General features: G+C 55.2%; 9 protein-coding genes across 9 annotated transcripts; 5 read left to right on the top strand and 4 right to left on the bottom strand.

Moving 5' to 3' along the window:
- Positions 1-11: 11 nt before the first annotated feature.
- Positions 12-1,762, top strand: PHACADRAFT_257308 (uncharacterized protein). Its single transcript, XM_007396440.1, has one exon. It carries the CDS (start codon positions 158-160, stop codon positions 1,421-1,423), a length of 1,266 nt encoding a protein of 421 aa, XP_007396502.1. The 5' UTR covers positions 12-157; the 3' UTR covers positions 1,424-1,762.
- A 152-nt stretch (positions 1,763-1,914) lies between these two features.
- Positions 1,915-3,453, top strand: PHACADRAFT_257305 (uncharacterized protein). The gene is made up of 5 exons (XM_007396439.1): positions 1,915-2,345; positions 2,397-2,855; positions 2,905-3,024; positions 3,075-3,169; positions 3,218-3,453. Exons 1-2 carry the CDS (start codon positions 1,940-1,942, stop codon positions 2,432-2,434), a joined length of 444 nt encoding a protein of 147 aa, XP_007396501.1. The 5' UTR covers positions 1,915-1,939; the 3' UTR covers positions 2,435-2,855; positions 2,905-3,024; positions 3,075-3,169; positions 3,218-3,453.
- A 1,874-nt stretch (positions 3,454-5,327) lies between these two features.
- On the bottom strand, positions 5,328-8,973 carry PHACADRAFT_257303 (glycoside hydrolase family 35 protein; the record flags this gene model as incomplete). The annotated part of the gene is made up of 12 exons (XM_007396438.1): positions 5,328-5,517; positions 5,586-5,656; positions 5,749-6,034; positions 6,097-6,267; positions 6,389-6,470; positions 6,530-6,631; positions 6,692-7,536; positions 7,586-7,870; positions 7,920-8,290; positions 8,506-8,642; positions 8,708-8,832; positions 8,882-8,973. Coding segments are annotated over 12 exons (2,703 nt in total), but the record flags the coding sequence as incomplete, so codon positions are not given.
- An 830-nt stretch (positions 8,974-9,803) lies between these two features.
- PHACADRAFT_29146 (uncharacterized protein) lies at positions 9,804-10,277 on the bottom strand (the record flags this gene model as incomplete). The annotated part of the gene is made up of 1 exon (XM_007395203.1): positions 9,804-10,277. The coding sequence occupies one exon, from the start codon at positions 10,275-10,277 to the stop codon at positions 9,804-9,806; it is 474 nt and encodes a 157-aa protein (XP_007395265.1).
- Positions 10,278-10,419: 142 nt separating this feature from the next.
- PHACADRAFT_209686 (uncharacterized protein) lies at positions 10,420-12,434 on the top strand. Its single transcript, XM_007396437.1, has 4 exons — positions 10,420-10,705; positions 11,546-11,684; positions 11,854-11,969; positions 12,019-12,434. Exons 1-4 carry the CDS (start codon positions 10,482-10,484, stop codon positions 12,326-12,328), a joined length of 789 nt encoding a protein of 262 aa, XP_007396499.1. The 5' UTR covers positions 10,420-10,481; the 3' UTR covers positions 12,329-12,434.
- A 154-nt stretch (positions 12,435-12,588) lies between these two features.
- On the bottom strand, positions 12,589-12,915 carry PHACADRAFT_196266 (uncharacterized protein; the record flags this gene model as incomplete). The annotated part of the gene is made up of 1 exon (XM_007396436.1): positions 12,589-12,915. The coding sequence occupies one exon, from the start codon at positions 12,913-12,915 to the stop codon at positions 12,589-12,591; it is 327 nt and encodes a 108-aa protein (XP_007396498.1).
- Positions 12,916-13,566: 651 nt separating this feature from the next.
- On the top strand, positions 13,567-13,968 carry PHACADRAFT_94682 (uncharacterized protein; the record flags this gene model as incomplete). The annotated part of the gene is made up of 1 exon (XM_007396435.1): positions 13,567-13,968. A coding segment is annotated over one exon (402 nt), but the record flags the coding sequence as incomplete, so codon positions are not given.
- An 821-nt stretch (positions 13,969-14,789) lies between these two features.
- PHACADRAFT_196264 (uncharacterized protein) lies at positions 14,790-15,650 on the bottom strand (the record flags this gene model as incomplete). Its single annotated transcript, XM_007396434.1, has 4 exons — positions 14,790-15,190; positions 15,251-15,334; positions 15,362-15,431; positions 15,489-15,650. 4 exons carry the CDS (start codon positions 15,648-15,650, stop codon positions 14,790-14,792), a joined length of 717 nt encoding a protein of 238 aa, XP_007396496.1.
- A 693-nt stretch (positions 15,651-16,343) lies between these two features.
- Positions 16,344-20,194, top strand: PHACADRAFT_184879 (glycoside hydrolase family 35 protein). Its single transcript, XM_007396433.1, has 13 exons — positions 16,344-16,702; positions 16,723-16,769; positions 16,818-16,910; positions 16,960-17,084; positions 17,140-17,225; positions 17,314-17,365; positions 17,434-17,854; positions 17,904-18,188; positions 18,238-19,079; positions 19,140-19,241; positions 19,301-19,442; positions 19,507-19,677; positions 19,740-20,194. Exons 1-13 carry the CDS (start codon positions 16,637-16,639, stop codon positions 20,167-20,169), a joined length of 2,862 nt encoding a protein of 953 aa, XP_007396495.1. The 5' UTR covers positions 16,344-16,636; the 3' UTR covers positions 20,170-20,194.
- The last annotated feature ends 1,958 nt before the right edge of the window (positions 20,195-22,152 follow it).

Here is a 22,152-nt window from a genome sequence, read left to right as displayed (position 1 = left end):
CACCCTTTCTGAATTCAGCTAGTAGATTCGGCTGGCAGAGCTAGAATCGAGTCTGCCAGGTACGCCGTCGGAAGAGGAGTTCTCGACGCTCGAACCTAATAGACCTTACAAGAGGCGAGAGCACGAGTGGACACTCGTACACAGCTTCTATGCTGCCATGGGCGGATTCGTCCTGGACGTCGACGCATCTCTCGTTCCATCCCCAACCCCGACGCCCCACTCCCAGTCAGATCGGACCCGCTTTGTTCTCACAGCGCAGGGGGTCTGCTTTCTGATGGAGCATGCACCAGAGCTCATCCCCGACCTGTCCGTGGCAAGCATCCGCAACCGGCGCCAGTACGACGCACTCGCGAAGGTGCTGCTCGTCGTGCACCTATTCTACTTCTGCGTCTCCTGCGCTTTGCGCCTCGCGCAGTCGCTCCCGCTCAGCCTACTCGAATTGACAACTTTTGCACACGCTGTATGCGCCGTCGCGACGTACGTCGTCTGGTGGAGAAAGCCCTTCGACATCGCAGAACCCACTGTCATCGCTGGCCCACATGTCGACGAGATGGCGGCGTATATGCTGATGGCGAGTAGGTGGACGACGGTCCGGTGTGCGGGCCTCGTGCAGTCGTCGTCTCCCAGCGAGCTTTCGTTTTTCGATATTTCGTCCACGGCTCATGGCATCAGCTGCGACGGCAATCAGTCTACAGCGCTGTTTGAGCAAGACGACAAACAGCGCACTCACGATGTATCACTGCTTATTCCGGGTCAGGTCGAGCACGTCGGGCAATACGTTTCCCGTGTTCGCTCAGACTCGCATGCACAACACCTGTCACCATCGCAACTGCAGCCCTCCTCTCGACACTTCCTCGGGCCCACCACTCAAGGTACCGAGCATTACCACCGTGCGGGTGCCAGCGTTACACGTTGGACGCTGGCCGCGCGAGTCATGGCCCGCATGGAGAGCGCTGTCTGCGCCCCTGAAGTCACCCTTCTCTCGCAGCACGGGGGCCTGCAAGAGTCGGTGTTTACCATTGACGGGCCTCTCTCCTGGCAGGCGGTCCCCGGATTTATTGCTGCTGTCTACGGACTCATCCACTTGGCAGCGTGGAACACGACGTTTCCCACCCCAGAAGAAGGTTTGTTATGGCGCGTCGCGTCATGCTATGCGCTTGGGCTTGGCGTTGCTCCTTCATTCCTGCTGTATGTGTTGTCCCCGGCCATCACTGCCATCTCCAACGCCGTGCAGTCTGTTATCCGGCTTCCAGATAATTTCTGGCACGTCACAAGGTTGATTACTCGTGACGAGCACCGTATCTGCATCGTATTATATCTGGTATTCACTTTTTATTTATTCATGGAAAGTATCAGACAGGTTTTCTACCTTTCAGGCGACGCATTTATGCTTCCCAGCTTCTCTGCCTATGCTGCTCCGTAGTCCCTTCATGGTTACGCCTCCAGGCAGCTAAAGCCCCCCATTGACCCTCTCTGCCCTATGCGCCTCATACTACTTCTCTGACCAGCCATCCTCATTTGACCTTATTGGTCCAACGCGCTTTGTAGCTCTTCTCTGATTAAGACTCCTAATTATTGCTGAGCTCGTTGGTCTGTAGTTTTAATAACTGTGTTTGTTATTCACTACAATCCTACTTAGAATAACTGACTAGGCTACCAGTGCTAGGCTAGCCACTACTTCGAAGTCGGTCATCAGTAGCGTTAGCTTATTGGTTTAATTAGCTATATCTACGCATTCGTTATGTATATAATATGATGTCTTAACTTCATCGAATGCGGTAAGTAAGCGATACAAAGGGCCATCATTTCGTAACAAAGCAGTAACTCCGCGCTGTAAGCCCCGATATCTCTCTGATCATGACCGCGCTGTCTCGTTGGATTGTTATTTCGATTCACGACGTCTCTGCCACCGGAAAGCAAGACCTAAAACTCACACTCCATGCCACCGTTTCCAATACTCCGTCCCCGCCCAGACAAACACGCTGCACGTAAGGCCTGGGAAGCCTCCTGGGCCGCCGACCTCGAGGCCTACTTTAAGCCTGAACTGTCACTACACCGGTTCTCCAGGCTGATTCTATCTACATCTAGGGACACGCTTGCTTTCTGTGCCGAGCCACAGAACGTGCTTGGGGACGACGATCGCATCAAAAACATCTGTGGTGTGGACATCGACATGGCGCGATGCTTGAATCCTCACGATTGGCAATCGTTCCAAGACGGCTGGCGCGGCTTGTCAAGCGAAAGGCAGGGAGAGATCATTCTCGAGGGACTCTATCACACGTCGTGTATCGGATCCAACAAGCAGTTCCGTGGTCATTGCCCCGAGGTGACGCTCGCACAGGGTGGTAAGCGCAGTTTTTTTCTCAAGAAAACTCAGACAAAAGCGGCTAAACAAGGCCCCGTTATTCCTCGATTCTACGCCGATGCAAACTGAGGAGAAACCGGTGCAAAACCAGCCAAAAGGGTCTAAAACACAGTAAAAGTGGCGGAAAAATGAGTTTTGCCTTCGGTTTTTTCGGGTGAAAACCGGATAAAGTTGGGGCCTTGTTGGATCAGTTTTTGGCTAATTTTACGCCGGAAAAAAGTGCACTTACCACCCAGTGTCGAGAATCTGGCGAAGGGCGGTGGATGAGAGCTTCTCCGGCTGTTGTCTCACTGGACGCCGAATATTCCGAATCTCACGCATGCAACACATCTGGAGTATGTGTGTGTGCCTAACCCGACCACATCGTTAGCCTATCCGATGCAGAGGCCCAAGTACCCGATACGAAAGCGACGGCGCGGATGTGTCGTATTAACAGAATGCAGTCCATGTCAATTTTGCTTGGGAAGATTGAAACATCTACCGGGTCTATGTAAGTGGCTAGTACACTCTTCTACGCTCTTTTGAGCTAATTGGAGTAGCACGAAATCGAAGGGCCCACGCACGATACGCTAAACACGGCAACATAACTTCCGCAAACAAGAAGCAGCTCAAGTCACTCCTAGATTTACAATACAGAAAGGGCTTCTTCAAGAAGTGGCGTACGGAGAACATCGCCTCTGACCATTCGCAGCTCATTAACGCGTACTAGCACCACAACAAGGGCAAGAATCAGCTCAATAGCGGGCGCACGAAGGGGTGTAGCAAGCGTGCCGCGCTCGGCATCAGAGTTTACTATTTTTCCAGGTACGTCAGTTGTTGGTGCTGTGATTCGTAATGCTGACGTCGTGCAAGGAGTGCCAAGTTGCAGCGGTCTGGAAGAACGGGGTGCTTGGATCACACAAGGTGCTATGTGGCAATCATAGCCTCTATCTGGAACGAACGAGCTTCTCGCTTGCGATCTGCGTCTATGTGTAATTGCGCTATATCTGCTTACACGCTGTGCATCTTCCTTCGTGTATCCCGACTGACTTATACCACTATCTATGTGCTCAGTACTTATGCTCCGAGCGCAATCGAGAGTCTTGAATCCAACAGTGCACCCCGCGTTCTCCGGTCCCCCCGCACACCGGTCTCGCCTTTGAACACAAAGAGATCGGCGCCTGGCGAGGTAACAGATCTTGACGAGGAAGCAGCGAGCATGCCAAGGCGTGACAAGGAATAGGAGAACGGTAAGCACGAAGACTAGCAGAGCCATGGTCAGCATCCGAGTCGCCCTCGATTTTGCTTTCGAATCTGGAGAGTGGCTGGAGACGTCGCGGGCCTTATAGTTACGGTCTAGAGGAATCAAAGCGTAGGGGAGCACAAGGTACTGCTCGCCGCGAAACAACTAGGCAAATCGCGTGACGTCACATCACGAGTCACGCGTCGCGACTGAATGAGGGAAGACGGACCAGCTGATGACTCTCCAGTCCATGATCATCGATCGTCCCCGACTGCACTTGTGATCCAGTCTACATCGGCTGGTAAGCTCGCCTCGGGCTCGGGGCGCCGGGATGTCGGGCTGATGCGATCAGCCAATGCGCCGCAACATCCAGGCATTGTGCATCAACAACTTCCCCGAAGTCTATCATCTTTACAGTAGCTGTTGATCGGGCACAGCTCATGTCTCTCATAAGAGCTCTCATAAACCTTAGGATTATGCTGTAAGTAGTTTCTGGATGACTTATTTGGCCAGCTGACAACTGACGTCCACCGTAGTGGGTCCGGCGCATCACCAAAACCTGTGCCCCGACGCGGGAGCTCCACGGCATGTGGTATCCACGATGGAGGCGGAGAGAAACATCTCCTAGCCATGACATATATCCCGCCGCGACATCCAATGTATGCGTTTGATATGAGTGATACGATGCAGGTTTCGTAGGTAGGTACGCTGGACCTTTTGACTTGTCTGATTTGTCCCTGAAAATCTGAATGCGAATGCAGCATCGCCAAGCCTTGTGCGCGTTCGGAGAGACCTGAACCAGGCGCATGGTCGGTATTATGTGCATCCGTTTCCTGCACATCGCTTCGGGGCATGGAGAAAGATGCCTGCTCAACAATGCCACGGTCCAGGGACAGAGACACATGTCGCCCGCCGCAGAGCATTCCCGGGGCTCATGTTCTCCGACCAGGGGCGAAATGATGCTCCTGGTTCAACTTGCCGCAGAAGCCCAATCGCGCTCAATATTATATTGCTGAGTGCGCACTAGATGAATGTACATTAAAACCCAAAACTTGCTTCCTGACAAATGCTTTGAATTATATTCCTTTATTTCTTACAAAATAATGTAATATTGTCTTCGAGGCGCGTACCTGCATGTGATAGGTGTCTGCAAGACGACTGCACAATCGTCCATCCTGGCGCCGCCCTTACCGGCATGACGCTCTAGATGTTCGCACTACAGAGTATCCTATGGCAGCACCTACACGGGCAAGGCACGTCACTCGAGTACAATTTGTCAATTCTGGAATCCAACATGTTGGGGACCGTAAAGACATGCACGTATCCCGAAAGGCAAGTCGAGAAGATTTACCTGACAACCTTTCTCTACATTGAAAAGTCTTCTGCCTCCGCGATCGCAAGCTTATACCCTTGTGCGAGTCGGTCGTAGTGCACACAAAGTGCCGTCGAAGCACGGTTGGCTCGGTAGTAGCTTGTACCAGCTCATGCCTGACTCAGAGACGTTCAAAGCAGATAACACAGCCACAAAACTCGAGCGCAGGCTGACAGTGAAGTTGTTGAGGCTAAGGCAAAACATTTTTGAACTGTTAACTTTATAGCACTTACTCAGCTCAGATTTTGTTAGGCCAAAGGGAATAGAGACCTTGGTAGTGTCTCGAACTGATGATCCCGTTTTGTGTGCTACGATCGCCGCGCCCATCATAGTAACAGAGGATTTCAGGCTATATTTTTACGTGTTTTACACAATCAAGCATCTGCACCTCCAGCTCATCGCCCGACTATCAAAAGCCAACTTCACCCACGAGGCGTCCAAGCCGGATTATTCACAACGACCGATCCCACCCCGCCCTCGGCAGCCTCATTCAGGACTAGCTCAAGCGTCGGCGAGACCGCCGCGTTCTCGAGGGCCCACAAGGCAACCGCAACAGTGCTGAGGAGGATGAAGAGTCAGCGCGCGTGCAAGAAGAACGCTACACAGAGCTCTCTCTCTTGACGTACTTCTTGCCGTTATGATCCAAAATCCCGGACGGCACAGGGAACTTCGCTTGCGGTCCAATATTCGTCACCCTCTGCACGAATCGCGCATTGCCCAGTCAACCAACAAAATCGTCCAAATGATCTGTGAATAAATAAATAATAAATAAACAAAAGTCGCACGCACCTTTCCGTACTGCCACCCATTCACGAACAGCAGCGCACGGTAGGCCTGACCGGCGGGCACCGCAGTGTTGTTATCAAAGACGAAGCTGAACATCGCGTCCACTCCCTGCGGGACGGCGAGGTCCAAGGTCGTGATGAAGAAGCCGACGCCCGCCGTGCCGTTCGGTAGGCCGGACGAGAGCGCCCGCGGGGCCCAAGAGGACGTGTCGAACCCAGGCAGGTGCCAGCCCTCGCGCTCGCCGAACAGCCCGCCTTCGTTCAGGACGCCGCCCACTTTGTCGGGGTAGCTATGGGCACCTCGGGTGGTAAGTAGCAGCAAAAAATGAGACGGCGTACGATGGGAGCGTACTTTGTGTAACCACCGAATTTGCCTTGGACTTTCCACGTCGTGAAGTTGCCGCTATTGAGCTGGAAGCCAAGGATTCCACGAGGCGACCGTTCTGTGTGACGATCAGTGTGGAGTCCTCGTCCAGCTGCACGACGACCTGCCATTGGGGGACTCGTCGTTACCCATATCATCCTACGAGATGAGATGCCCATCAGCCAATGAATTGTAATGCCCTTTCGCGCAAGCACGTACCTGAACAATTATGATGACATTGTCTGCCATAGCCCTGACCGCACCGCCAGGGAAGGAGTACAAGGTGTTTATCTGATCAACGCTCGCGCTCGCATTCGTCGTGCCAAGGAAGATGCCGTTGAGGAAGACCGATGCACCAAACGCTGTAGGTGCGAGGTTGTGAATGCGCCTCCTGGAGCAGGCATCGATGACCGGCACTTACCAGTCCCTCCATTGATGGTCAGATTCACCGACGTCTCACAGCCGGTGCCGTTAAAATGTCCACGCCAGAGTACGATGTTCTCGCAGAAGCCGTAATCGCATCCTATGACGATCGCCCTTCAGCTCTGTACCACAACCGGCGACGCACGGCGGGCGCACTTACCATACAGGACCCGCCCGTCGCCAAACAGCGGCTTGGTCGTGATATTCGTCGTCGTGTGGTCGGCGACCGTCCAGTTGGCGTCGTCGAACCCGCTCTGCACGTCGGGCAAGCTGTCCTTGAACCTCCATCTCGCCAGGGCTGGAACGCTGATGCTCCCCTTAGTACCGAGAGAGAAGCGTAGTTGGCCCTCGAGCAGCTTAGCGCCAGGCAACGCAGCCGCGCCGCACACGCCTCTCACGGGGACGTCCGCACCGTTCCAGCTGACGGCCGACACCGACGCGGGCACCATGAGCGTCGGCGGACTCGACGCGTTCAGATCTCCGCACAACGCAAGGCGCGACCCCGACACCGTGGCATTCCGCACCAGCATCGGCCCGCCGACGAAGACCGTCTCGTTGGTGCCGAACTGCCAGTAGTTCGTGAACGTCGCGGCGCCGGTCGGGACGGCGGGTGCGAAGAACGTGGACGCGGTCTGCGTGTCTGCCCACAGCACCAGCGGGCCTGCTGTGCTTTTCGGGGAACTCACGACCTGGAGGCCGGTCTTGAACCCGGGAGCGAACGCAACGGTGGTCGGCGGGCTGCCACCCGAGGAGAACGCGAACTCATGCCCCTGGTTGGTGTCGCCGTACAGGAATACTGTGTCGATGCCGCCGATGCTGCCTGCAAACAGCACTGCCGCAGTCGAATACAGGAGCTTGTTCGAGTGCACAAGGTTTCCGAAGGTGTAGTCAGCCAGAATGACTTTGCTTTGACGGCCGTTCAGCTGGATGCCCGACGAGAGCGTCCGCGGGATCGTGAGCGTGCCTGCAGAGGTAGAGAGCGTCAGGTTGAAAGCAATGTTTGATCTACATGCTCCTCGGTAAGCATTGATTTGGACTCCACGTTCAGACTTACGTCGAAGTACTGTCCGCCTGCCTGACAATGACGAACTGTGCGCCAGTATCAATATTCCTGAGCAACGTCACGAAGCTCGCGTTGCTCGCGCTCGTTACTGATACACCGGTGCTTGAGTCGCCGATCCAGTCGGTCTTGCGGAACTCGGGCGATGAGCGCAGGAAGAGCCCTTGGCGCTGGAGCTCGTCGAACTTGGGCGAAAGGGCACGATTCTCGCGGAGACTGCCGCCGTAGTCGTATGAGCTGTAGACCACGGGTGCAGCGATACCGCCCCAGTTCGTACCACTGCACAGCTATCAGCAGCTTTTCACCAGCCAAAACCTAAAGAACGCACCCGTAGAAGATGTAATACGAGGTCATCTTGACGTTCGACGCCCAGTTCTGCTTGTAGAACATGTCCCGGAAGTCCGGCCCTGTGAGCATTTCGCATGCTTCGTAGCCAGGGCCGCCCCACAGATCGAAGCTTCCTCCCGGGAACTCAGGCATGTACCACACTGTACCGGGGTCGGCCTCCTCGTGGTACGAGTGATAGTTCGTCACAACGGGTGACCACCTCGCTGGGTTGCTGCAGCCGAAGCCTTGCGGGTATGAATCGAGGCCGTAGATATCGACCGCGCCAGTGCCATTGATGAAATTCAGATCTTCTCCGGGGTCGTTGTACGTCAGCGGGACGACGATGCCGTTTGACCTGTACGTCGCCTCGAGCTGGGCAAAGCATTCGGCATGTTAGATCGGTGACTGCGAGTACTCGTTGTCTGATAAGCGAAGAGTTTGTCAGCAATCGGCTTCACGAGAAAACAAGAGACGCAAGAAACCGGTACGCGTATCCACTTGCACAGCGATAAGACTGCCACCGTCTGAGGGATGGAGCAAAGCGCATTGGATTGAAATCAATTTGGGCGAGGAGATCTGTTGCATACCTCGTTGATGATACGCCGCACATACGGCATCCAAGACTCTTCAATGTCTGTGGCGTTCGTTCGGAGCTCACTCGTGGTGAGGCTGGTCGTCCAGAGGGCAAGGCCCCCTGCAGTTGTCTCGGCGTTGATGTAGGGACCTAGCCTAGGAATTCAAATCGTGGCACGGCAGGATGGAGGCGAGGAAAGGTGGAATGACACGTACCTGGTCTCATAACGATGAATATGCTCGCCTGCTCAGCTGCCTTGAATATTGGCTGCAGGTCTCGCCAGTCGTTGAAGTCGAACACGCCGGGTGCGGGATTTGCCAACCCCCAATGGATGCATATACTAGTCGTCGGTTAGCGGAATGTACGCACTCGAGAATGCAAGGTCGCACCTAACGCCGTTTAGCCCCGCGGCGACCATCTTCTGAAATATGTCGAGCCGGAGGTCGGGAACGGGTAAGCGAAAATTATGAAACTCTCCTGAACTGTCGTATGCGAAAAATACGTATATTGATGGAGGAGGTGACGCAATGGAGAAAGATTCTCTGTCCCTCGATCCAAAGCGTATAATTGTCCCACTGAACGGCGTCGGTTAGACCTGTGCTGTGCCGCGGGGGTTCTGCAAGTATGCGAGGTGCATCTGTAGCTGCATTTTTGACAACGTGAGATGCGACAAGGCAGAGGAGAGCAGCGAGCACAAAAGCTAGCAGCTTAATGGTCGGTGTCCGAGTCGCCCTCGATTCTGCTTTCGACGCTGGAGAGTGGCTGGAGATCTAGACACCGCAGGTCTTGTAGATGCGGTCTGAGAGAACGGAAGCGTAGGCGAGCACAAGGTGTTGCTCGCCCTCTGAGGTCATCGATGGTAGCCGTCAGTGAGTGACCTAGCGGACAGAACAGCTGGGCAAATCACTGTTATTCGGTCGGCCCGTGCGCTTGGAGTCGCGTCACTCTTTGACCGAGGGAAGACGGGCCAGCTGACGCAGCTCATGATCACTCCTTGCGCTGCTCCTGTGATCGTGTTGTGCCTGTGATCATCTACGACTGCATTTGCGGGCCAGTCTACATGATATCCGCTGGTAAGCTCGCCCGCCGCGCGGTGTCTCCCTTTGGGCTACTGTTCTCACCGGCGACTCCAGAGGCTGGACTCGTCCCAAGCCGTCTGATGCGCGTATGCTACGACTGCGCGGACGGCAGGCCGAGTGTCGTAGTTCGCTGTGTCACACCTCGTTTACTTGCAAGGTTACTTCGCAGGCGCTCTTTGAGGGCGCCTGCTGCACGGTTGCACAGAATATATGTAATAAAGTGTCTGCCTACTCACTGGCCTGCCAACCACTTCTTCATTCCTCTACCGGGCATGGCATCACTTGCACTTGCATTTTTCTCGTACTGTTCTGCTGCTCTCTTGCTCTCTTCAGCATTCGCCTTTGACTCTTCCCTAGACTTGGGCGAGGCTCTCGTCCTTGACACAAGCTTTGATGCGCGCCGCTTCGAGTTGTAAGAGCTGTCAAGGTCGAGGAGGATGCCTCGTGTGGTATCGTTCTGCGTCTCGTGCGGGATGCGCATGATGACGTGGCCGCTGATACGCCCGTGTAGAACACCTGCCTCATAGTACGCTTTATGTGCTAACGTAGATACGACGTTAGGTTCTGAGAAGACCGAATGAACGATTAGCAGTGCCTGCGCAAGAGCACACTTACCTTGGAAGGCGTGGTGCACGACGGAGAGGAGCTCACGCTGGCCACGGTAGCCCTCGAGTGTTTCTGGGACATAGGGAGCAATTTTTACCATCGCAAAGTTCTGCGCGACGGCTAAGGTGACTGCGGCCGGACGTGTGATGCGCCATCAACGGATAAAGTCACGTGGTGTAACATTTCTGGTTTACTGCCCGCCTCCGCCTGTGCTCACGCCACCCCCGTCCTACTGCTCTCGGCCGGGCGAGCGTGCGCCACCCTGCTTTCCGTTCTTCACGACACCCACTCACGGCACAACCATATGACGATTATCGAATTTCAGCCGTTCTCCTTGCTCATCGAACCGGCCTTTTGGCACGCGCTCAACAATGTCAAGACCGATGTCCTCAGGCTCTCAGATGCCTTCATTCCTCTGGCAGCGTCCTATGCGCCCCGACGTGCCATTGTCGATATGGAGACGGGGCGTGAGATTGCGATGCCGTCCGCGTTGAAGCTAGTGGGCGATGCGTTCACCGGGAGTCTTCAGTGCGTCTCCATGCCCGCCAAGCTTATATGTGATTGCCAATGGCCGGTACGGGATACTCAAGTATGCCGCACCTGCACACGGACTGTTGAAGAATCACAACACAATAGAGGGGTTCAAAGCTGCAGATAAGACCATACTGTCCAACGAGCTGTCAGACGAGGTACGGAGCTGCTTGTTCCTGCATCTATGTATATGCGCGAGTTCATCAAGGCCACTGCGTTGCGACTGATCCACTTTTTGTCCTAGATATGGAAAGATATTTAATTTGGCTCTACCTCTAAGCTCGCCAAGTTTCTCATCACCTTCGACGACCTGAAGCAGTACCGATATTGCTAACGGTTCGCCTGCCCCGCCCTCGTCGCCAAGCCCGCATGGGAGGCAGGTAACAACTGGCTGAGCGCGTCAGAGATGCCGTCTTCGGAGATGGTGAGCGTTTCCTGGTGGCTGGACTTATTGATGTTCATCGTTCTTTATAGCTCTCCGTAGCATATACAGCGTTGCACACCTGGCCGCGCCAATTCTTCCCCGTTCGCATCTCGTCTACTTCACCTGAGATTGCGCTTATTGGGAAATTTCTTTGGCGATGGTGTCCTGCCAGAACACGTATGCCCTTTCCTTCCCGTCCCTTGACTGCCTGCTCACCTGCGTATATCGCCTGTAGCGCCTCGTTGGTTTTGTCGACCCCTCAAGCGTATCGAGTAGCCCTGGCTGGCCACTTCGAAACTTGTTCACTTGCCGTGTGCACCGACACTTGTCGCTCTTTCAGCTAGCTCCGCGTCGGGATTGCGACTCTTGTGCCGGCGCGACGTGGACCCGCCGCATGATGGACGGTCGCGCAGTCGCATCGGAGTCGCTACCGGTCTGACAGGTGCACGGGGTACAAGCGAGCGGTCAGCTGCTGTTGGGTGGGAGAAGAGCCCTCAGGGCAAGCTTTACGCCCCGTGTCGCAGACCTGGCGCCGACGATGGATCCAAAGAGGTTTGTCCCTTCTTCGTCGTCAAAATTTACGGGTGCCAACAGGCTTCATGCACACAGGCTTGCGGAGTAAGCGGTTGACCTGAACTTGTAATGACTTCGTCGCACCCGCAGACGTAAGTTCTCTCATTCTCACACTACCGTGGCAGGCCATTGAATAAACCACGCGCAGAGACTTACGGACCAGACTCTCGACCAGATATGCGCAGTCACGCGCCCCGGACTCGCGTCCACCGCCTCCCCGGTGGCCGTCGGGCTCCTCGCCGCGCTGCTGCAGCACCCAGGCAGGTGCGTCTTTCCTTCATCTCCTTCATGCCCTGTTTGACCTTGACCATAGCGTAAACGTACCGGCACTGGCACCTAAGAAGGGTGGCGAGCTGCCTGATCCACACGCGTCAGGCAGCGTGCTCGGGCTAGTGCTGCACCAGCCGCGAGGCTGTCTCGCTGAGTTTCGAACGATACCTGTACGAGGCACGGCCTTCTTCTCATGCTGCACAGGCTATGGCGGCGCGGTGCTGGAGGCATACAAACGTCATGTATGGGCTCCTGTGCAGAGTGCGTGCGGCAAGCCTGGGTTCATGGAGCGTCTCACCTGTCTGGATGAACTGTACCGCGAGGGGGAGGAAGCGGCGGGCGATGTTGAATAAGAGGATGAGGACGATGAGGATGTGTTGAATATATTTCTGCGAAAGTAGTACCAAATGTACCTATAGATTAGGTTATACCCTGGAATAGTAGCTGGTCAAGATTGCTAAGCTGACACCGGAGCTACACCTGAGTCTGATACGCGCAGCAGAATACACATCGCACCAGCTTCAACCCTTCACAGAGGACCTAACGATACACCGCATACTTAACATTGGTGCAATTTACGTCACCAGCACCCTTCTCCCCCATATCCGAACCCTCATCGCTGGCCTTGATACGCGCCGCGCGGAGCTCTTCCACCAACAAAATTCGAGCGGGTCCCTTGGTGTTCGTACGTGTTCGGGTGATCGAATTCATGGATGTCGAAAGCCTCATCAAGGTCTTCCTGGTCCTCGCCCTGAGCCTCGCGACGTGCAGGCGGGACAAGATCGGGGGACTTCTGGACATCCTGAGTCTCGCCTGCGTCGGCCGCTGAGATATGCAGACAGGGTGTTGACTTGGTCCACCGCACCGGCTTCGTAGGCCGCGCCGTCGGACGAAGCTTAAGTTCCCATTGAGTCACTATTAAAGATGCTTGTCGAAGCATTGCCTCAATGCATCTCGACTATCCGGGGCTTGTGATGACCATCTCGATGGCGCCACGGTATCTTGTTGCACGATACTAATCCTGGTATTCTCGATGGTGAGTATCGTCCCTGTTCTCTCCTTTCCCTTCTCCTCAGACATCGTTTCGTCAGCTCTCTCGCTCCTTTGGACCCCACTCTTTACTTTGTCCTCCTCGACGTGCTCAGTACTTTCCCCATACTTCGTCCCGCTTTGCATGTTGTTCTGGCGCGCATCTCTGCCTCGTCCTAGATTCCATACATCTGGGGATGAATTTCACACTCAATAATACCGCAAGCCAGCTTGTTTATATCCACTGGGCGGCCCAGAGTCCCAACGACCTCAGCGTTTCCAATTTCTTTGGCGGGACTGAACATGTCTGTCGTAGGCAGAGCTCTGTGCATCTATGGCTTTATTTTTACATGCTTTTAACAATGGGGTGTCCGCACGCCCATCTCATTGCCCGACTATCAAAAGCCAACTTCATCCACGAGGCATCCAAGCTGGATTATTCACAGCGACCGGTCCCACCCCGCCCTCGACTGCTTCATCCAGGACAAGCTCAAGCGTCGGCGAGACCGCCGCGTTCTCGAGGGCCCACAGCGCATGCTGACAAATCATCTATATTCTCGCAGCCTTTTGGACAAGTTTCCCTGATGGTAACAGTCACTTCTTTCCCAGCGTTAGCTTCGTGCAGGGCGACAACATAACAGTTTCCATTGCCATGACGAATGCGACGTCGAGCACGGCGGTCATAACCAACGAGAGCACAGACGAGACCTCCACCGTGGCCATTGAGACCGGCCCTATTTGCTCCCAGGCGGAAGTAGGATGGCTGTTACAGGCCGTATTCGACGATTCCAATGACATCATCCCTTACGTCGACTTTGGCACGGTCAACATCACTGCATCTGCCGAGACCTCCTCAGGCCCTGTCGACATCTCTAACGCGACCATTGTGACCACAGTCCAGAACGGCACTACTCTTGCTTCCGCCTCGGTCGAGGGCGGGATCGTCACTATTGCCTTCGTCTAATGTGGCACGATGGATGTGGGTTTTGTGGGTCTCGGGAAGTGGAAAGGAGATGGTATAGGATTTATTTGGACATCTCGGATGCTAGAAGGACAGATATTTATTCAAAATTACTTGTATGACTTGGTTATATACCCTGCATGTAGCTAGAAGAACCGGTGTTTATTCAACACTACTTGTATCGTTGTATCGGTCCAAGAAATTGCATTGTTACTTACAGCCAGTTGCGAAACGATAGGCCACTTTGAAACCTTAGCTAGCACAGTAACTGATGCTCCGACCTAGGTCTAGAGCGAGATACAGGGCGGCTACATGGCCGTCTGACACCATCGGACGCTCATCGGCCTTGTGAGCACTGAGCGTGAACGACGGTGAACCACTGAACGAGTCGCATCCAAAGCTCACAACCCCGATGCCTCTGCTTCCTTACACTGGTCAACCTTTGGTGACACATTTCTAAATAGCACAAGGCGCACCCGCAGTCAGTATTCAACGCTTACGACGGCGCACGGCAAAGCGTCTGCTACGTGATGCAAGGAGATCACCGAGCGGAGCTGCAATTGCTGTAGCGGAAAATACCTGGGGTGGCCTATCGTTTCGCAACTGGCCGTAAGTAACAATGCAATTTCTTGGACCGATACAACGATATAAGCAGTGTTGGATAAACACCGGTTCTTCTAGCTACACGCAGGGTACATAATCAAGTCATACAAGTAATTTTGAATAAATATCTGTCCTTCTAGCATCCGAGATGTCCAAATTAATCCTATACCATCTCCTTTCCACTTCCCGAGACCCACAAAACCCACATCCATCGTGCCACATTAGACGAAGGCAATAGTGACGATCCCGCCCTCGACCGAGGCGGAAGCAATAGTAGTGCCATTCTGGACTGTGGTCACAATGGTTGCGTTAGAGATGTCGACAGGGCCTGAGGAGGTCTCGGCAGATGCAGTGATGTTGACCGTGCCAAAGTCGACGTAAGGGATGATGTCATTGGAATCGTCGAATACGGCCTGTAACAGCCATCCTACTTCCGCCTGGGAGCAAATAGGGCCGGTCTCAATGGCCACGGTGGAGGTCTCGTCTGTGCTCTCGTTGGTTATGACCGCCGTGCTCGACGTCGCATTCGTCATGGCAATGGAAACTGTTATGTTGTCGCCCTGCGCGAAGCTAACGTTGGGGAAGAAGTGATCGTTACCATCAGGGAAACTCGTCCAAAAGGCTGCGAGAATATGGATAATTTGTCAGCATGCGAGCAGGAGGGCAAGGAGTGCGGACTGACCATTGATAAACTGTGAACCATTCTTAATCTCCATGTTAATACCAGCCAAGATGCCGTTCTCGCAGTTGGCGGCACCAAGGTCAACTAAGAGGGATGCGATTTAGCGGTCACTTGGGTCGTCGCCCGCAGGCACAGTAAACGTCGGAATCGCGAACGACCCCGTGACGCCGTTAAAGGGCACCTATGCGGAATCAAGTCTGTCAGCACATGCAACACACAGCCATAAGAAGAGACTTACTGTAGACGCATTTAACAGGGCGCCGGCCGCGGTGTTGCTGATAATTGGCGCGCCGCCGCTGGAACGACGGGCCATGCGGACATCGCGACGTTCCTTGGGGGCCGGCATCGAGACAGCAGTGGTGGCAGCGAGAGCCAAGATAAAGGAGGTGATGAAGAACATGGCAGTATGAACGACGTAGGCTAGAAAGAGCTGTGTGGCTATCGAGTCAAGTGAGGCGAGGAATCTGTGGTTTGGCTATGGCGGTCGGGCGAGCTTATAGACGTCGGAGGCCTGTGCAGCAAGCACCTGCAGCTGCGCGCCATGACAATCCTTGGGTGCCTCATCATGCACAGAGTTTCGCGAGGCGGGGAGGGTCTCATCACGATTGCGGCCGTTACGATTCAAAATGTCGCACACCAGGGTTTTCAAAGGTCTGGTTCAGATTTAGACTGACTTTGATGGCGGTTCGACGTTCAGACGTCGAAGGACAGCCTGAAAAGGTACGGTTTCGGGTCCTGAAGCAACGTTTCAGACGGGATCGTGCTGAATCCCGTCCAATACCATCGTCCAGTCTGGCCGACGCTCTCGCCGCTCTCGAGAGCGGCAGATCCCATGCAAGGGAGACGCGATTAGATTTGCGGGGTGCGACGCTATCAAATCTGCAGCCTTGACACAAGTTACACGAGGACCAAAACTGTGTTATTTATGAATAAATATTTAGGCACCGCGGCAATTATTTCCACTGACACAAGGGTGGACAGCGTCGGGCACTGGGGCGGCGCATCACTTCCATTTTTAGTACTTGACACTGCCTTTCTGGAGGGGTTCAGCCAATCACGACAGTAATTCTCACGACTGATTGCGCGACTGATCATGAGTGCGGTACTGGAGATGTTGCGATGATGTCCAGTCGCACCTCGCGCGGAACTGGATGCGGGTTTTGTCCGCCAGGTCGCTCACTGACGGCCACCGTCGATGTCCTCAGAGGGCGAGCAACACCTTGTGCTCCCCCACGCTTCCGTTCTCTCAGACCGCACCTATAAGATGCGCGATGTCTAGTTCTCCAGCCACTCTCCAGCGCCGAAAGCAGAATCGAAGGCGACTCGGACACCGGCCATGACGCTACTAGCCTGTGCTCGCCGCTCTCCTCTCCCTCGTTACACCTCATGTCGTCAACACGGCGGTTACCGATGGACCTCGCATACTTGCAGAACCCCCGCGGCACAGCACAGGTCTAACCGACGCCGTTCAGTGGGACAAGTATACGCTTTGTATCGAGGGACAGAGAATCTTTCTTCAGTGCGTCACACCTCGCCCCTCACTATACATACTTCTAACATGCCGCAGCTCAGGAGAGTTTCATACCTTCCGCTTGCCTGTGCCCGACCTCTGGCTCGACATATTTCAGAAGATGGTCGCCGCGGGGCTAAACGGCGTTAGGTGCGCCCTTGCATTCTTGAGTGCGCACGTTATGCTAACCGATGGCTAGTATATACATTCATTGGGGATTGACAAATCCTGCACCTGGTGTGCTCGACTTCGATGATTGGCGAGATCTACAGCAGATATTCAAGGCAGCCGAGCAGGCGAGCATATTCATCGTCCTGAGACCCGGTACGTGTCATTCCGCCTTTTCTCATCCCATCCCTCAAAAACTTGGTCTCGTTAGGTCCCTACATCAACGCCGAAACGACCGCAGGCGGCCTCAAGCGAGCTCCGAACGAATGCTGCAGACATCGAAGAGTCTTGGATGCCGTACGTGCGGCGCATCATCAACGAGGTATGGGACAGATCTCCTCGCTCAAGTTGATTTCAGGCTAATCCGCATTGTCCCGTCCTTCAGACGATGCCTGACCAGATCTCTGACGGCAGAAGTCTTATCGCTGTGCAAGTGGGTGAGTATACTGGTTCCCTACGTCTCTTGTTTTCTCGTGAAGCCAATTGCTGATACACCCTTCTCCAGACAATGAATACACGCAATCACCAATCCAACATGCCAAATACTTTGCCCAGCTCGAGGCGACGTACAGGTCAAACGGCATCGTCGTCCCGCTGACGTACAACGACCCCGGCGAGGGTCGGAATGTCATCAATGGCACCGGCGCGGTCGACATTTACGGCGTTGACGCATGCCCGCAAGGCTTCAACTGCAGTAGCCCGACGACTTGGGGACCCGTCGTGACGAACTATCACTCGTACCACGAAGAGGTCAACCCCAGCACGCCGTGGTACATGCCCGAGTTCCAGGGGGGAAGCTCCGATACGTGGGGCGGCCCTGGCTACGACGCGTGCGAAGTGATCACAGGGCCGGACTTCCGGGACGTGTTCTACAAGCAGAACTGGGCGTCGAACGTCAAGATGACCTCATATTACATGTTCTACGGGTGCGTTCTTTAGGTTTTGGCTGGTGAAAAGCTGCTGATAGCTGTGCAGTGGTACGAACTGGGGCGGTATCGCTGCACCCGTGGTCTACAGCTCATACGACTACGGCGGCAGTCTCCGCGAGAATCGTGCCCTTCCGCCCAAGTTCGACGAGCTCAAGCGCCAAGGGCTCTTCCTGCGCTCATCGCCCGAGTTCCGCAAGACCGACTGGATCGGCGACTCAAGCACCGGTGTGTTAGTAACGAGCACGAATGACGCGATCTTCGTGGCGTTGCTCAGGAATATTGATACTGGCGCACAGTTCGTCATTGTCAGGCAGGCTAACAGTACTTCGACGTAAGTCTGAACGTGGAGTCCAAATCAGTGCTTACCGAGGAGCATGTAGATCAAACATTGCTTTCAACCTGACGCTCTCTACCTCTGCAGGCACGCTCACGATCCCGCGGACGCTCTCATCAGGCATTCAGCTGAACTGCCGTCAAAGCAAAGTCGTTCTGGCCGACTACACCTTCGGAAACCTTGTGCACTCGAACAAGCTCCTATATTCGACTGCGGCAGTGCTGTTTGCAGGCAGCATCGGCGGCATCGATACAGTATTCCTGTACGGCGACACCAACCAGGGGCACGAGTTCGCGTTCTCCTCAGGCAGCAGCCAACCTACCACCGTTGCGTTCGCTCCAGGGTTCAAGACCAGCCTCCAGGTCGTGAGTTCCCCGAAAAGCACAGCAGGCCCGCTGGTGCTGTGGGCAGACACGCAGACCGCGTCCACGTTCTTCGCACCCGCCGTCCCGACAGGCGCCGCGACATTCACGAACTACTGGCAGTTCGGCACCAACGAGACGGTCCTGGTTGGCGGGCCGATGCTGGTGCGGAACGCCACGGTGTCGGGCTCATGCCTGGCATTGCGCGGAGACCTGAACGCGTCAACTCTGCTGACGCTCATGGTGCCCGCGTCGGTGTCGGCCGTCAGCTGGAACGGTGCGGACGTCCCCGTGAGAGGCGTGTGCGGCGCGGCTGCGTTGCCTGGCGCCAAGCTGCTCGAGGGCCAGCTGGGCTTCTCTCTCGGCAGGGGAAGCATCAGCGTTCCAGCACTGGCGGGATGGAGGTTCAAGGACAGCTTGCCCGAGGTGCAGAGCGGGTTCGACGACGCCAACTGGACGGTCGCCGACCACACGACGACGAATATCACGACCAAGCCGCTGTTTGGCGACGGGCGGGTCCTGTATGGTAAGTGCGCCCGCCGTGCGTCGCCGGTTGTGGTACAGAGCTGAAGGGCGATCGTCATAGGATGCGATTACGGCTTCTGCGAGAACATTGTGCTCTGGCGTGGACATTTTAACGGCACCGGCTGTGAGACGTCGGTGAATCTGACCATCAATGGAGGGACTGGTAAGTGCCGGTCATCGATGCCTGCTCCAGGAGGCGCATTCACAACCTCGCACCTACAGCGTTTGGTGCATCGGTCTTCCTCAACGACGTCTTCCTTGGCACGACGAATTCGAGCGCGAGCGTTGAACAGATAAACACCTTGTACTCCTTCCTGACGGTGCGGCCAAGACTGGGGCAGACAATGTTATTACAGTTGTTCAGGTACGTGCTTGCGCGAAAGGGCATTGCAATCCATTGGCTGATGGGCATCTCTCTCATCTCGTAGGATGATATGGGTAACGACGAGTCCCCCAATGGCAGGTCGTCGTGCAGCTGGACGAGGACTCCACACTGGTCTTCACACAGAACGGTCGCCTCGTGGAATCCTTGGCTTCCAGCTCAATAGCGGCAACTTCACGACGTGGAAAGTCCAAGGCAAACTCGGCGGTTACACGAAGTACGCTCCCATCGTACGCCGTCTCATTTTTTGCTGCTACTTACCGCCCGAGTCGCCCGTAGCTACCCCGACAAAGTGGGCGGCGTCCTGAACGAAGGCGGGCTGTTCGACGAGCGCGAGGGCTGGCACCTGCCGGGCTTCGACACGTTCTCTTGGGCCCCGCGGGCGCTCTCGTCCGGGCTGCCGAACGGCACGGCGAGCGTCGGGTTGTTCGTCACGACCTTGAGTCTCATCTGGAAAAACACGAGGTGGCACACAGAGACCAGACCGGTCCATACCACTTGGACCGCCGGACACATCCCCCTGAGCTGGACCATCCAGACCAATCACTATGAGTTATATACCAGTATGTATTACTTCAGACCGGACATACCATTATTGGTGCAATCTGTACTGCCTCCTATGCGGCATGTGCAAATCTGTACCACTCCGCACCGTAACATACTTGGTTGGCACAGGAACAGAATCACTCGTACCTTCCTAATCAAGTAATTTATTCATGCAGTAAAATGCTGTTCACACCAGATGGTCAGGGGGTGACATTAATTACAACAGTATAAAGATGGCATGAGTAAATATACAGATGTCTAATGGTACTACTAAAGCTATACAAGAGAATCAGTGCCTACAAAGTGATATATGTATATGACATGAGTACCTGACTGAGGATAGCATTACCAATGAGCAGACATACCTGGCGCCAGCGTCATACACGTGGGTCCCTGCAAGGACAAGCATCAGGTGAAGATCGCTGCAAGATATTCAGTCAATGTCAGTGCAAGGACAGGTAATATCGCAAGTCTTATAGATGCGATCTGGGGGAATCGAAGCGTAGGGGAGCACCAGGTGTTGCTCGCCCTCTGAGGTCATCGCTGTTTGTGAGCAACCTGGCCAGCGGAACAACTGGGCAAATCGCGTGACGTCACATCACGAGTCACGCGTCGCGGCGGCCCGTGCGCTTGGAGTCGCATCGCCCTTTGAACGAGGGAAGACGGGCCAGCTGACGACTCTCCAGCCCATGATCACTCCTTCTTGCGCTGGGTCGTGCCAATAATCATCCTCGACTGCATCTGCGGTCCAGTCTACATCCGCTGGTCAGCTCGCCCGTCTCCCGGCGACTTCAGAGGCTGGATTTGTTCTAAGCAGTCCAATGCCTGCGCGGACGGCAGGCCGAGTGTCGTAATTCGCCGGGCTAGACCTCGTCTACTTGCAGGGTTACTTCACATGTGCTCTTTGAGAGCGCCTGCCGCACGCAGTTTCCGAACGCTGCTGTCAGTACGCGCTCTACACGCTCGGCGGACTGCTCGTCGCCGCCTTCGTTGCGCTTCCTTCTCTTCATGTCTTACGAGAGCCCATGCTCCTCGTCAGCAAAGATCGTGACGTGAAGGCGTGTGCATGCGGGCAGTGCATCGCGCACAAACAAGTCGAAGAGTGCAAGGGTGGGGGCGTCGGTTCTGAGGAGGAAGAGAGCAAGCAGAAGAGGGTGCTTTTGAGCTTGGGGTACATGGTGCGCCTGATGCCGTTGACGTGGGTGCGCCACGCAGCAGGTTACTGGTGAGTGCACACACGGCAGTGCTCGCCTGCTCGCACGCTGACACGCGCGTATAATTGCGCCGCGCAGAGGCTGCGTCATCGCGGGCAACATTCTGCCCAAGTTCCTTTGTGACGCTGGTGCGGCGCAGAATGTCAGCACGGCGCAGGTGTACAGAAACTAGTTGCGTATGTTGTCTCTCATGACATCGTGTCGTGCTGCTCAACTCGCCCGCAGCATCGTCATCGGCTGTCGTTGCTGCGCCTGGCGTGCTCCTTGGCACCGCAATCACCGAGTCGAATGCCGTGCGCGATGGCCGGGTCGAGTGCGCTCGGAGACGCGAGCCCTGCCTGTACATGCCGATCACGACACCGGCCCCAAGCATCGGCTTCAGCGCGACGGAGTACGTCTTCTCCTCTCTCCTCGTTCTCGAATCATTCACTGAGTCAACGACGACCATCCAATCGACGTTCAACGCAGTGCTATACCGCCGGGCGCACAAGGCGTTCTCCATGGCGGTGCGCGGGCTCACGAGCTTCTGGGCCCGCCTAAGCTGCGTTGTCGTTGCGCGGCTCGGCACGGGCAGTACGGGTAGCTTGTAGCTCGCAGGCAGAGGCGTATTTGTGAGCACGCTCTGCGCAGCGTTCTTGCCTGAAGTGCAGGGTAGGGAGGTGCATGTTACAAGTGCGTGTGCATGGGATGGAAGGAAAGGAGAGAGCGTTCGTGGCTCGGGTATGTATATCCCTGGGATTGTGTATTTGTAGAGGCTTGGAATGGCACGACTATGCAATAACTCACAGAAGCGATGCTCCTTTGTACCGGATACCCGAGCGTGTGTTCGCTTCATTCTGGATCTGCACGTCTGCGCAACTCGTGCTCCAATAGCATTCGATCCCCCCCCCCNNCCCNCNCNCNCNCNCNCCNCGCGCGCGCGCGCGCGCGTC

This window comes from Phanerochaete carnosa (genome assembly GCF_000300595.1).
Source record: "Phanerochaete carnosa HHB-10118-sp unplaced genomic scaffold PHACAscaffold_5, whole genome shotgun sequence".
NCBI classification, from domain to species: Eukaryota; Fungi; Basidiomycota; class Agaricomycetes; order Polyporales; family Phanerochaetaceae; genus Phanerochaete; species Phanerochaete carnosa.
The sequence above is the reverse complement of the archived record's forward strand: the minus strand, read 5'-3'. Positions and strand labels throughout refer to the sequence as shown.